The sequence below is a fragment of the Erpetoichthys calabaricus genome, chromosome 5, assembly GCF_900747795.2.
Source record: "Erpetoichthys calabaricus chromosome 5, fErpCal1.3, whole genome shotgun sequence".
Taxonomy (NCBI): Eukaryota; Metazoa; Chordata; class Cladistia; order Polypteriformes; family Polypteridae; genus Erpetoichthys; species Erpetoichthys calabaricus.
In genome coordinates, this window is record NC_041398.2 from 193,323,927 (window position 1) to 193,337,573 (window position 13,647).

A 13,647-nucleotide genomic window follows, 5' to 3' on the forward strand; every position below is an offset into this window, starting at 1 on the left:
TAGCCGGTCAGATTTCCAATTTTTCAAATTAGCAGCTCTTCTAAATAGTACTGAAGGCTTACTTCTATTTTCATCAAATTTTATGGAGTAGAATTTGGAACAGGCCAGAAAATAGCTTTTTTACTTATAACACTGTAATTTCATGCTGTCCAACAAGTCTGTAATTTTGTTTCTTGATTTTAGACCTGTAATTTTAATTTCCAATTTAAGAATTAGTGTTCTATAGGAATCCATGGTGAGTTTCTTTTTGCTGTCATCATGATTGTTTTGAGAAGAGCCACTGTATATAAAACGTCTTTCAGAGACACATAATAGTTATATGGCAACTGATCTATATTGTATATTGTCTCCAGGTTTAAGTTTACATTTCTTATAGTATCTGCAAATTTTTATCGTATGTCATGGAAGTGCAACAAATACATAACATTTTTCTTTGAGATCAGTTTATATACAGTATTGATGCACTACTGAATAGTTTTTCACTAGTGCTTTTACACAATGGCTAAAGTGCATTTTATTATTTTAATCACTACAGTAATTTGATAAATTTATCTAGAAAAGACATGAGTGTCTTATGATAAATATATTCTTTAAAATAGTAGAGACGACAAAATGAACCAAAAGTGCAGCACATGTACATGAAGAGTGTTCATCATTACAATGCAATTACGTAATAATTAAGATACATTACAATGGAATATCTTCACAGTACTGTTGAATGGCATTCACAAGTGTTTTTCAGTGAATAAATGCTATTTTGTATTTGGGTTTTATCTTTAAAATATGCTCAAATGAATCCACTTTCTCAGGTTTTCTCAGTCTGTATCTCCTTACTTTGTGTTCACTTACAGTATGAGTCCCTTCCTTTTATACCAGTTAACAGCACTGCTCTTGTTTGCCTTCTTGGTGTCCTTACTTTTTAGGAATCTCATTTCCAATAGTCTTTTAAGTATCCATCCATCCATTATCCAACCTGCTATATCCTAACTACAGGGTCACAGGGGTCTGCTGGAGCCAATCCCAGCCAACACAGGGCACAAGGCAGGAAACAAACCCCGGGCAGGGCGCCAGCCCACCGCAGGTCTTTTAAGTAGATTTTATTTTTTGTCTTGATGTAGTATAGCGTTTAAAACTGATCACCTTTTATTAAGTGTATATTTTGTTCTTCTATAATATCCATTTTTGTGAAACTGTGTTAATGATTTCTCCTCGAATGTTCTCTTCAGAGCTCTTTCTTATCTAGATTAACACATATTCTATACATATGCTGAATGTTGCCTTAATCTAATTCATGCAATATTCATGTTGTGAAATGATGTAACCTACATAAAGAAATAGATTAATCTGCTATTCCATCTTTCTCTTTATTTAAGGGAATTTAGTTTTACTTACTCTATTACTTTAAAATTTTCCTGAAAACCACTTAAAGATTAATAAAGTATACGAAAAAATTCAAAAACAGTTAGGAGATGTACTTTATCTGATTGGCATTTACCGTTGGGTCACAACTCTTTCATGAATTGTGAACAGGGAAGGCTAATGAAAAGTCTAAAGGTATTGAAATAATACATATTGAGTTTACAACTAATTTTACTATTTTTCAACAAACTGCTTTATTGGAATTTCTAGATGAAACACGAGCTTCAATGGTGAGATAATATTTCAGTTCAAAAATAAAATCAACCCTTTTTTTATGGATAGAATAATGAACATTCCTCCCAAAAATACACTGAATCTTCTAAAAGTTCTGTTTCTCTGTTATGCTGAATATGAAGAAATAATTAATTTAACCTTGTATTTATAAACTTCCAAAAATTAACATTCATGACAAGAAATTGCAGGGGGGACCTTAATACTAAGCTGATCTGTAAAATGTATGCCTTTTCATCTGTTATTTTTGGCAATTCACCAGTCAGTTTCAAGTAGCCTCCATGTAGTTTTCCTTCATGCCCTGTCTTTGCACATGTCTTTGAAATGTGTATTTACTCTACTTTTCAATAGCAGTTCTTACTTGAGGAATACAAAAAATATGAAAGCATTTTAACCAAAAACTAATCATTGATACATGCAATTTTTAAGTTCAACTTTAAAACTTCTGTATTTTAGGTCTACACAGTTTAAATTAAAGTGATTAGGGCAGGGGTCTCAAACTCAGCGGGATATATGGGCCGCACATAGAAAAAAGTGCTATTCTGCAAGCCGCATTCATTTCTAAAAGATACAAATACAATACAATATTATTGTTATTCAATTATTTGAACTACAATACTACATTACTACAAGAATACAGCTAGGTTTATGAGTTTACTCGACATGCTTATTATAAAATCCAGTTTTCAAGTTCAAATGTCATTAAATGCAGTCTGACTGCTCAGTTGTCAGTGTTTGGCAGACACAAGAACGTCAAGATTGAGACTGATGTCATGTGTAGTAGCCAATCATAATGTTGCATACAGATGCTCATCTGTAAGTCTTGAACGTAACACTGATTTGTTAATCTTTATTGATGAGAAAAAATGTATGCATACATGTGTACTGCCAAACATGGCCATGATTCTGGCAATGGCGTTTTAGAAATCTTTTACATGACACAAACTTGTAGAACGCTGAAACACCAATATCTATATAATTCTGTTTAAGCACATTGTCGCCTCCATCTCTAAATCTTCTGAAACACAAGCAACATCCACCGCAAAAAGAGTCGCAAAGAGTGCAAATTGAGGTTCAAGAGCCTAGAACTCGTCACAATGTCGATCAAACTCTTCAAGTAATTGAGAATTGATATCGGAGTAATATCTCAAGGATTCTGATTTAACGCGTATCAATGACTGCATAGCTGAGACATGAGCCAAATTGCCAGACTGCAGCTGTTTGGCCCAGAAAGACAGCTTATATCTGAATGACTTGACACTGCCGTTCATCATCGTAGTCACCTGGAGCCTCAAGTTGAGTGCTTGAGGTGTTCCATGATATCTGTAAGAAACGCTAAATCTGATAGAAAAGATGGATCAGAAAGGTGGCAAATGTCTTTATCTTTCAATGCCTTAAAGCAAAAAATCTGTTTAACATGTTTCCCCAACTCAACCATCTGACTTCGGTATGATACAGACACTCTCCACTTCAGTGTCCATATCAGACAAGAATGAAGTGAACTGCCTGTGGTTGAGACCTCTTGCTCGTATAAAATTAACTGTCTTAACAACATCCATAACTTCCTTCATTTGTAGACTTTTGCCACACAGCGCTTCCTGATGCAGAATGCAGTGTACGGTAATAAAGGGACCCGACAAAGAAAGCTGGTTTCTATTTGCTTTCAATAATCCCACATTACCAACATTTTAAGAACACATTGCTGGTGCACTGTCTGTTGCCACGGACACGAGTTTATCCCATGGCAGTCCTGCTTTGTTAATACAACCTTCCAATTCTTGAAAATGTCACAACCAATTGTTGTGCCTTTCATAGGTAATAAATCTAATCATTTTTCAGTTACGTTTAGGTTTTCATCAACCCCACGAAGGAACACAGCACAGTATGCAGTATCTGTTACACAAGTACTCTCGTCATGTGCTATGGAATATGCTTCAAACCCTTGTGCTGCTGTAATCAGTTGCTGATGAATGTTACTAGCTGATTCAGTGATTCTGCTAGCAATAGTATTTGCAGACAAACTTATGCCTTCAAGCAGTTTCTTTTTGTCCAGACAAATAATTTCACATGCCTTTATAAACACTCTTTTATGAATTGGCCTTCAGTGAACGGTCACAAAGATTTTGCTATCATAGTACAGAGGTCACTTTTACAGAATCTTTGCTTGACTTACTAACAATCGAGAAAAAGTTTTGCTGTTTTGTAATTAATGCTTTCAGTTGCTGAATCTTTTCCTCGTGCAGTTTGCCATACAATGCACTATACTGTTCTCGATGCAGTGTATTGTAATGTCAATGCACATTGTACTCCTTAAACACCGAGATAAACTGCAAACAAATGAGACACTGGGCTCTGTCTCTGACCTCTGTGACAAAATATAAATTTTCCCATTTATCCTGGAAATAACCGTCAGCAATCTTGCGCTTTTTCGATGACGAAGATGACATTAATGACTTTAATCAACAATGAGGCATACAATTAACAGCAAGAACTATACAAAGTAGTTTGCAAACATTGTTTATGGCGACTGTTTATGTTTAACTGACGTCACTGAATGTAAAAGTAACAGCACCGAATGTTGGGGTGAGTAAGAAGAATGGTATTTTAATTCTGATCATCGGATTGGAAACAGTATTGTGAGGAAAATGCTGCAAAGTAAAACAGATTTTAGTGGTAGATTTTGGCAGTTCATGTAAGTCGTCAGATAATTGCCTCGGGGCTGTGTGTTTGAGACCCCTGGATTAGGGTAATTGATATAACAGGCAGCCATGAAAAAAGTAGTCATTATAATGTATCTCTCAAAAATATATAATGGCAACATGCTGACCAACTTTGTGCTCGGTTGCTTTAATACAGTATCCTTTAAAGGAAAGACCATAACTTTTTCATAAGAAGAGCTTAGGAAGTGTTGTAGAGGGTCATAACATCAATTTGGTGTTATTTATTCTGCCCGAAGTCTGAGAAGAGAAAGAATGAAAAAACAATTGACTAGGAGATGTATTGTAGTCACTCACCAAATATACATTAATTTTATTATCGAAGACAAAGTGAGAATTGCTAGACATTTTGAAAGGGGAATGATAAAAGTATGAAAATACAGAATTCAAAAAACAATGCACAAAAGCTCTTTGTTTACATCCTTAATCACAGATAGCAAATGACCTGTCTTTCCAGTATTTAAGACATTACATCAGGGGTAGCAGATGCAACTTTCAAAGCCAATCCCATCATCCACCGGGACCAACATCCTAATGATGAGACTGCTAACATGACAGCATCCATAAAAAAAATGCTGTTGTGGTAGCATGAAACTACTAACAAAACAAAAATACTATTTTCTAAAGGTTCAAAATGAGTAGCCAGAAATGTTCATTGGTATAAAAAACCCTAAACACATGTATACCTTTTGCAGGAAAAATTGATCACACTAATAATACATTTTTAAAGTGTAACGCTCAAGAAATGATTATGTTTTCCCTAGAAATATCACAGATGATCTTCAGTTCAGAAATTGAGCATTTTCTCTTCATGCCATCACTCTGCTATGCTAAAAATTTTGCATATGTAGAGAATTAGATAGCATGTTTTTCTGTTATATAACTGCTATCACTTTTTCATTATTTAGAACATTTTTTTTTTATTGGTGCTGCCACTTTGTGATTTGGGTCTTCATGGGCACCGTTATTTTTTTGTCAGGTTGCTGTGATGCTACATGACTACTAAGCATGCGATGCATATGTCACGTGACATGTAAAACAATGAAGTTTATGTCATAAAAGACAACTGCACAAATTAAATAGAGTTCAAACATAGTTGAAAAACAAAAGAATGTTAGCGATATACTGATCTTGAATGTTTCAGCTAGGACTTATTTTGGTGCTATACCATCTCTAAATCTCTCTGCCCCACAATTTAAAACTTGAGTAAAGCTTATGGCAGTCAGAGCACCTACATACCCCATTCTTTCTTGTTTCCTTCTTCCCATTCCACTCCCAGAAATTCTGGCAAGTTCTATGCCTTGCTTCCTAGATTCAGTCTAGATCTTTACATTTCAAAAAGGCCATGTTCTTGAACTCCTTCAAAACTTAATAGGTGTGTTCAGTGCCTCTGCCTTAGGAAAGAAACTGTGTCAGGAGTACATAAATGCTCTATTTTTGTTTTCTTTATTTATGATTTTTAATTGATTTTAGTGTCATTACTATGTCAACAATTTCAAAAATAATTTTTCAGTGGTGATAGTCTTTTATGTTTCAGGTTGCTGTGGTGCTACATGGTTGCCCAGCACACAACAAAAGAGAAAGTTTTTGGAACCCAAAGCTCAAACATAGCTGTGGCTAAAGCTCAATATGTAATGAAGTGCAAATGAAACAGGAAACGTTGATTCACAGAGGACGAAATGCACAGGAATCCATATGTAACATTTCACCTATAAGCCTAAAAAACTCAAGTAGCAAAAAGTAGAACGTAAACATTAATTAATACTGTCTGAAAGGTCTTTCATCCTTACAGGATATTTTTTTATTTGTTGTGTTGAGAGAACAAACTTTAGAAATACATAAACTTCCTGACTCGAGCTGCTTGGACTTGTGCAGTGGGAGTGAAGGAGAACAAAGAAGCGTGGCAAAGTAGTACAGACAAGGGAGAGAGAAAAGAAAGAAAGGAAATCTGATCTTTAAGTTCTGGAATTCCATGAAGACTTGGGTAGCTTGTAAAGTGATTAAAGGTTAATCTCCTTTGGCCGGGTAACAAGAACAGAAAGCCATGAATGATACCATCTAGAAGAAGCACCTTACAGGAGATTGTGTGCATTGTTTAATTCTCAGATAATGAAGTAACATAATCTAGAGAGGTTATAGAAATCTGAACTCTTAAGTGGACAAGGGACTACAGTGTACAAATGTTAAAATTATGCACTTTGAGAACATATTATTTGTTTTGATTTTTCACATCAGAGTCACAATTACACAGGTTATCAGTTTTCCAAATGCTTTAATGCTGTACAGGGTAGTGGAGAGCTGTAGCCTACATATGTACAGATACTGTATTTTTGCAGTATACATCATTTAGAAAATATACATGCAAGTTTCAGTTTGTTTTTTATGTAATTAATGGTGGAAAGTGGCACATTTTATTATAAATAAATAGCCTGCAGTGCTTAATGCTTTTGCAAAATTAGTTTGATGGATGACACAATAGCATACTAGACATTCCGTCTACTTAACAGACTTAGGGAAATCAATCCCCCTTCTCATGTTTGTGTTTTATTTGGAATAATTGAAAGTCTCTGTCTTGACCTTTCTCAAGTGAGTGACAAGCCAATCTTTTGTCTTTGGGTACTTGAGACTCATTGTGTCATTTGTTAACAACAGCCAGGATGTTGTCACTCATCCTGCCATCCGTAAGGATTTGCTTGTGTTTTGTTTAAGTGTAATCTGATCAAACTGCAGTTAAAATTTTATTACTTTGTTAAAAACGTTAATATCAAATGTTACAGAGTTTGTCATTTCTCTTAAAATAATGATACTATGTCATGGGAGCACAGTGTTTTGCTTTGCCACCTCATAACTTTAGTGATGTAAGATCAAATCTTCTCCCACTCACTGTCTTTGCTTAGTTTGCACATCCCTCACAGTCATCCATGTCTGCCAAGGTTTTCTTCAAATTACAGAGCACTGTATTTATCCCAATGGGGAAATTTATTTTTTTACAGAAGCTCAGTAAATAAATAAATATTATAACAAACTTAAATAACCCCACCCTCCTCCACAAATACACATCAGTATTACTAAAAATGAATGAAAGCCTTCTGACTTGGCCAATGATTAAAAGACTAGTCACAATCACGGTGACACATTATAAAGGCATATTGTCATTGGTAGAAAGGAGCCTCTGTAGCATTACTTAATGTATTTCCAAATTATTTGTTAGCTTTAAGTACTTAATTCTGGTGCTAGTCAGAGGGAGCATATGCAGCATTGCTCATAATGACACTCAGTTTAGTCTTCATTCTGTCCTCCTCTCCTACCTCCAGTGAGTCTTTCCATACAGTAGCTGCGCCTGCCTTAATTATCTTGTTGATTTGGCAAACCTCCCTTAAAGTTATATCAGCAACCAACCACAGAACAGCACAGTCTCCTAAAAAATAAAAAAGAGCCTACTCTGTCCTTTCTTAAAAAGTTCCCTCTATGTGACGAGTCTAGCCTGCCATTGATATGGACCCCTAAGTACACGTAGCAGTATACCACCCCATATGCACTCTCCAAAAAGTGACCTGATGTTGAGTCTCTTTTGTGTAGTGAAACTCAATAACCATTTCCTTGTTTTCTCTGATGTAGACACTTCCTTCGCACCAAGAAACATAATTTTCCACCTGACTCCTATACTTTGTCTCATCCCATTTATCAATACACCCTATTACTGCAGAATCATATGAGACCATCTGAGTTACCTGCCATCCTCAACCATATCCCAAAGAGATGTATGGTAGGTTATTTTACCACACTACTGTTAGCACCAAAAAAAGAGCAGTGTAGCAGTGATCTACTTTTTATAGGCTGAAGGTGTACCAGGGGCCGAAATCCTCCTGGATACCTCAGAATCATGGAATTAATTTGCTCAGTAGTATTGACTGTAGTGGACATGGGTGGGCATAATGCTCCTTTTTTGTGCTTGACACTTGTCCAACAATTTCTGAACTTCTCAATCCATTCATTAATACTCTTCCATGGTAACACACTATGTCCATATTGTGCAGAAAGTCTTCTATTGATTAAGGCCCCGGTACATCTTCAGCCCATAAAAAGCAGATCATTGCTCACTGCTCTATTTTGTTGCTAATGGAGAGTGGTGTGGCCATGTTTACTCCTACAGTACAACAACCACTGTGACCACAGGCACACCATGTTTTCACATGTTTGTGGGGAAAGCTGCACATCCAACCCTAACAAAATTATCATAAAGGTGCAGATAATTATTGATATACCCTTGTGTGTATATACAGGGTGTCCCAAAAGTCACTATACACTTTTAACAAATTCCTAAAAATTATACAAGAAACTGAGTTTATTAATATTTCTAGCATCAACAAAGCAGTCGTTGCAGTTTTACTTGCTAGGCTTGCCATTTTCAACAATTTTCAGCCACCTTCGGACACAAGCCTCTCCGACGTTTTGCAGCATCTCTTCCCTGACCTCACTGCAGGACGTGCGGATTCTTTCCTCAAGCTATGACAGGTTATGGAGCTTAGTGGCATACGCCTTGCTTTTGATATAGCCCCACAAAAAAAAAAGCCACAAGGTGTAAGGTCAAGGGAGCGCAGAGCCCATTCAAGGGACTCCTTCGACCGATCCATCGGTCAGGAAGCTTGATGTTCAGGAAATCTCTGACTAACCTGGCAAAGTGGGGAGGAGCTCCGTCTTGTTGAATAGTTAAGGGAATGATACGCTTACAAAACGACAAAGCCTAAGTTGTCATATGCTGATGGCTTAAGTCTCTCCGAATGATACCTGGAACGAAACAGGAAGTGTATAGTGACTTTTGGGACACCCTGTATTAATAACAGAACAAGCATGGGATTGGTTCCATTGCCTTGCGGGGAGGAAAAATAACTAGTTACTCTTGCAGGACAGATTCAGGTTCCTTACCTGGCTGGGAGGCCAACACAGGGATGGAATGAGGGGTGTTATCCTGCTTAGACTATTTACTCTCCCAGTTTGCTAGATGGTAGTATCCCTGGGTTAGGATTCCCACTTGGACACTGTCGAGGCATGCTGGGACCTACTGTCCCATGGGACAAGCCTAGTTGAACTCCTGGTGGCTACCAGGGACTTCCATTTGTCCCGGAAGTGGAAGTCCCTTCCAGTGGACTATGCCATGGCAACAGAAGTGCTCCTGGGTCTCAGATAAAAGGAGCCACTCTGCCTCACCCAGATGAGTTAGAAGCAGTTGATAGAAGGACAAAGCTCATCTGGGAAGAGTGGAGGAAAGAATGAAGAAGAAAGAGAGGGAGAAAGAGAAAAAAGTGAATACTTGTGTTTATACAATGAGTGAGAAGCCTTTGTAAAGTATTATTATTAATATACCTTGTATTTACAATACAATGCAATACAATACAATTTATTTTTGTATAGCCCAAAATCACACAAGAAGTGCCGCAATGGGCTTTAACAGGCCCTGCCTCTTGACAGCCCCCCAGCCTTGACTCTCTAAGAAGACAGGGAAAAACTCCCAAAAATACCTTGTAGGGAAATATGGAAGAAACCTTGGGAAAGGCAGTTCAAAGAGAGACCCCTTTCCAGGTAGGTTGGGCGTGCAATGGGTGACAAAAGAAGGGGGTCAATACAATACAATACACAGAACAGAACAAATCCTCAATACAGTATAAAAATAAAAAATTTTAGAAGTACGGAGCAGAATTTAACAGTAAATGATATCACATAAGAAGATTTGGATATATTTTGAGTCCTGGAGACCTCATCCATCAAGCTGCCTCCCCCATTTGGCCATTCCATGGGTGAAACAGCGCTGGGCCAGCCAATCCGATGAAAGGACCCCTCCTTCCCATGATTCCTGTGATCCTCCATCAGGAATGACTTTACCTTATGCAGGCAAAACAACTTGACAGGTGGGCCGTGGCACCAAGTGCCACATTTGAGTACCAAGAAGAGAAACAGAATAGGTGAGGGTTAGTATCCAATTATAACTATCATATTACTTGTGTTTTAGTGCTAATGACTAACAGCAGAGATACAGTCTGTACGGTTAATCAGCAGCTCTAGTCAGGATATGCTAAACTGAAGTAGTGAGTCTTCAGCCGGGATTTAAAAGCTGAGACCGAAGGGGCATCTCTTATAGTAGCAGGCAGACCATTCCACAGTTTAGGGGCCCTGTAACTAAAAGCTCGACCTCCCATTGTTATTTTATTAATCCTTGGAATCATAAGCAGACCGGCATCTTGAGATCTTAATGTGCGCTCTGGTTTGTAAGTCATGTTAAGTTCCGACAAGTAAGCCGGACCTTGGCCATTTAATGCTTTATATGTTAAAAGGAGGATTTTGAAATCTGCCCTAAACTTAACTGGGAGCCAGTGTAAGGATTTAAGAACTGGAGTTATGTGTTTATATTTTGTTGTTCTTGTAATAATTCTTGCAGCCGCATTTTGGATTAACTGGAGGCTGTATAGAGAACAGTTTGAACATCCAGTAAACACCGCATTGCAGTAGTCAATCCTACTAGAGATAAACGCATGAATTATTTTCTCAGAATCCTGTTTATTTAGAAAGCGCCTTAATTTCCTAACATTTTTAAGATGGAAGAAACATGATTTGGACAACTTTGTAATATGCGCTTTAAATGACATGCTAGAGTCAAAGATAACTCCTAGATTGTGGGCTGATTCAGTATAATTAATGGAGATTCCAACTGAGTTAAATCATTCCCTCCAACAATTAACATCTCTGTTTTATCTATGTTTAAATACAAGTAGTTCTCATTCATTCACTCCTTTAATTCACTAACACAAATAATTAAAGACAACATTGGAGAAACTTCATTTGATTTAAATGAAAGGTATAACTGGGTGCCATCTGCATACGAGTGAAAATTAACATTATGTTTCCTAATGAGAGATCCCAGTGGAAGCATGTAAAGTGAAAACAATAAAGGTACCAGTACTGAGCCCTGCGGGACACCATATTGAACTTCTGTGTATAATGATGGAGTACTGTCAGCACATTTCTGTACATATTGGAATCGATTTGATAAATAAGAACTAAACCAAGCGAGCATGGTGCCTGTAAGCTCCACATCATTTTCTAGCCTGTGTAGTAAAATAGAATGGTCAATGGTGTCAAATGCTGCACTTAAGTCCAACAACATAATTACAGTGGAGTTTCCTTCATCAGAGGATATCAGAATGTCATTTACAAACCGTGTTAGTGCCGTTTCTGTACTATGACCAGTTTGGAAACCAGATTGGAATTTCTCAAATAAATTGTAATGCGTAAGGTGTGACTGAAGCTGACTGGCGACTACTTTTTCTAGTATTTTAGAGAGGAGCGGTAAATTTGAAATAGGCCTATAATTATTTAGTATGTGTGGGTCTAGGTCTGACTTTTTAAGTAATGGTTTAATGACTGACACTTTTAGTGCATCAGGTACTGTGCCATGCAATAATGAACTATTGATAATGTTTAGAAGATCCATTGCACTTTTTACTAGTTTTGTTGGCACTGGATCTAGGGAACAAGTAGTGGGCTTCATTTTAGAAATTAAAGTTAAGACTTCCTGCTCTAAAATTATTAAAGTGCTGAATACAATGCAGGGTCTGCTAAGCTAGTATTTGGTTTGCAGTGTGATGCAGATGTAGTGTTTTCTAGATTGAAGTTTAACGTTTCGAATGCTGTTTATTGTTAACCTTGTTTAACCAACTCCCCATACAGCGTGCCTCTAAATCACACCCCTCCCTCTGGCCGTCATACATCTCAAAAGATGCAGACCATAACAATCAACACCCAAACATAAAGCAATAGACAAAAGCATCATTAAACAATCATATACAATAGCAGAGATCTGGGATCTTATATTTTTTAATTTCTCATTGAAGAAGTTCATAAAGTCTGTACTGCTAATATCTGTTGGTATTTTGCACTGTTGATCTGAATTTCCATTTGTTAATTTAGCCACTGTTCTAAACAGTACCCGAGGATTTTTATTATTGCTATCTATTATTGTAGAATAGTATTCTGAGCGAGCTTTAGAGAGGGCTTTTTTATATTTATTAACACTCTCTGTCCATGCAATTTGAAAGACATGTAGCTTTGTTGTTCTCCATCTGCGTTCCAGTTTTTGACACTGGTATTTGCACCCAGAACTTGTGTCCATGCAATTGTGTCTGGGGTTCAGGGTTCTGGAATGCCCCCTAGTGTTCACAATAATATATATATAGTATATGGCAGCGGTTCTCAAACTGTGGGGCGCGCCCCCCTGAAGTAACAAAAAAGGGGCGCGAATGTTGCCATATGTGGCGTAATTTCGCTATTCGTAGGAAAATTTTAAACTTGTAGCAGTGTATCGGCAGCAAAAAATATAGGAATAAATTTTATTAGGGTTTCAAAAAAACCTTAGGGGGCGCGATTAAAACTGTTATGAAAACTCGGGTCGCAAATACTTAAAGGTTGAGAAACGTTGGTATATGGATACATATACAGTTCCATGAAAAAGTATGGAGACACCTGCTAAATACTGAGTTAGTAGGATGCGAACGTCTTGCTTGTGGATTTGTTGAGCTAAGAGCTTATTAGCTTTCTCTCCGTGTTCATAGTAATGATGTCTTGATTTAAAAATGAGTTGTTCAATTCACAAATGTTCAAAAAACATTTGGCCAGTCCTGGAACTGGCCTTTGCTTAATAAGTGGGTCTCCTGTAAAAATACTATCTTTGCGTTTAGACCTGTTAGGTGAGAGAACACTTTCTTTCTCTTTAATTCGTGATTCAGGCCTTTAATAGCTAAATGGTTAATAGATAATAAATAATAAATAATGGCTAAATAGATCTTTTATCCTAGAAGTCCCTTTTCCAAATATATGTTGTAGTGTACTGTGAAATGTAATGTCATATGCATGGTTGCTAAACCTAATATGTCACCTTTTTAAGATGTGGATAGTGATGAAGAGGAAGAAGAAGAAGAAGAAGTAAAACCCAGTAAGTCTACAAAAAAAACAACTACAGTAAAAAGGCACATAAAGGATGCTGAGGAAGACTCACAAAGTGTGGCCAAAAAAAGAGGTAAAAAGAGCAAAGAAGAAAGTGAAAATGGAAGGAGTAAAAATAAGGAGGATAAGCTAAAAGTAGACACTACAAAAAATAAAAAGAACAGAAGAAATGAAAAAACAAAAAACAACAAATCTGAAGAGGAGGAAGATGAAGAGGAAGAACAGCCTAAGCACAAGCATAAAGGCAAACATAGGAAGAAAAAAGATAGTGAGGAGGAGGAGGAGA

The 13,647-nt window shown here is 37.0% G+C and overlaps 1 protein-coding gene across 1 annotated transcript in view; it reads left to right on the plus strand.

The window, feature by feature from the left end:
• The window catches only part of tmc1 (transmembrane channel-like 1), an 85,545-nt gene that overhangs the window by 18,751 nt on the left and 53,147 nt on the right, over nt 1–13,647 (plus strand). The window contains exon 3 of the mRNA XM_051928569.1: nt 13,303–13,629. Within this exon, the coding sequence (XP_051784529.1) occupies nt 13,303–13,629 (327 nt within the window). The remainder of the gene's footprint in view (nt 1–13,302; nt 13,630–13,647) is intronic.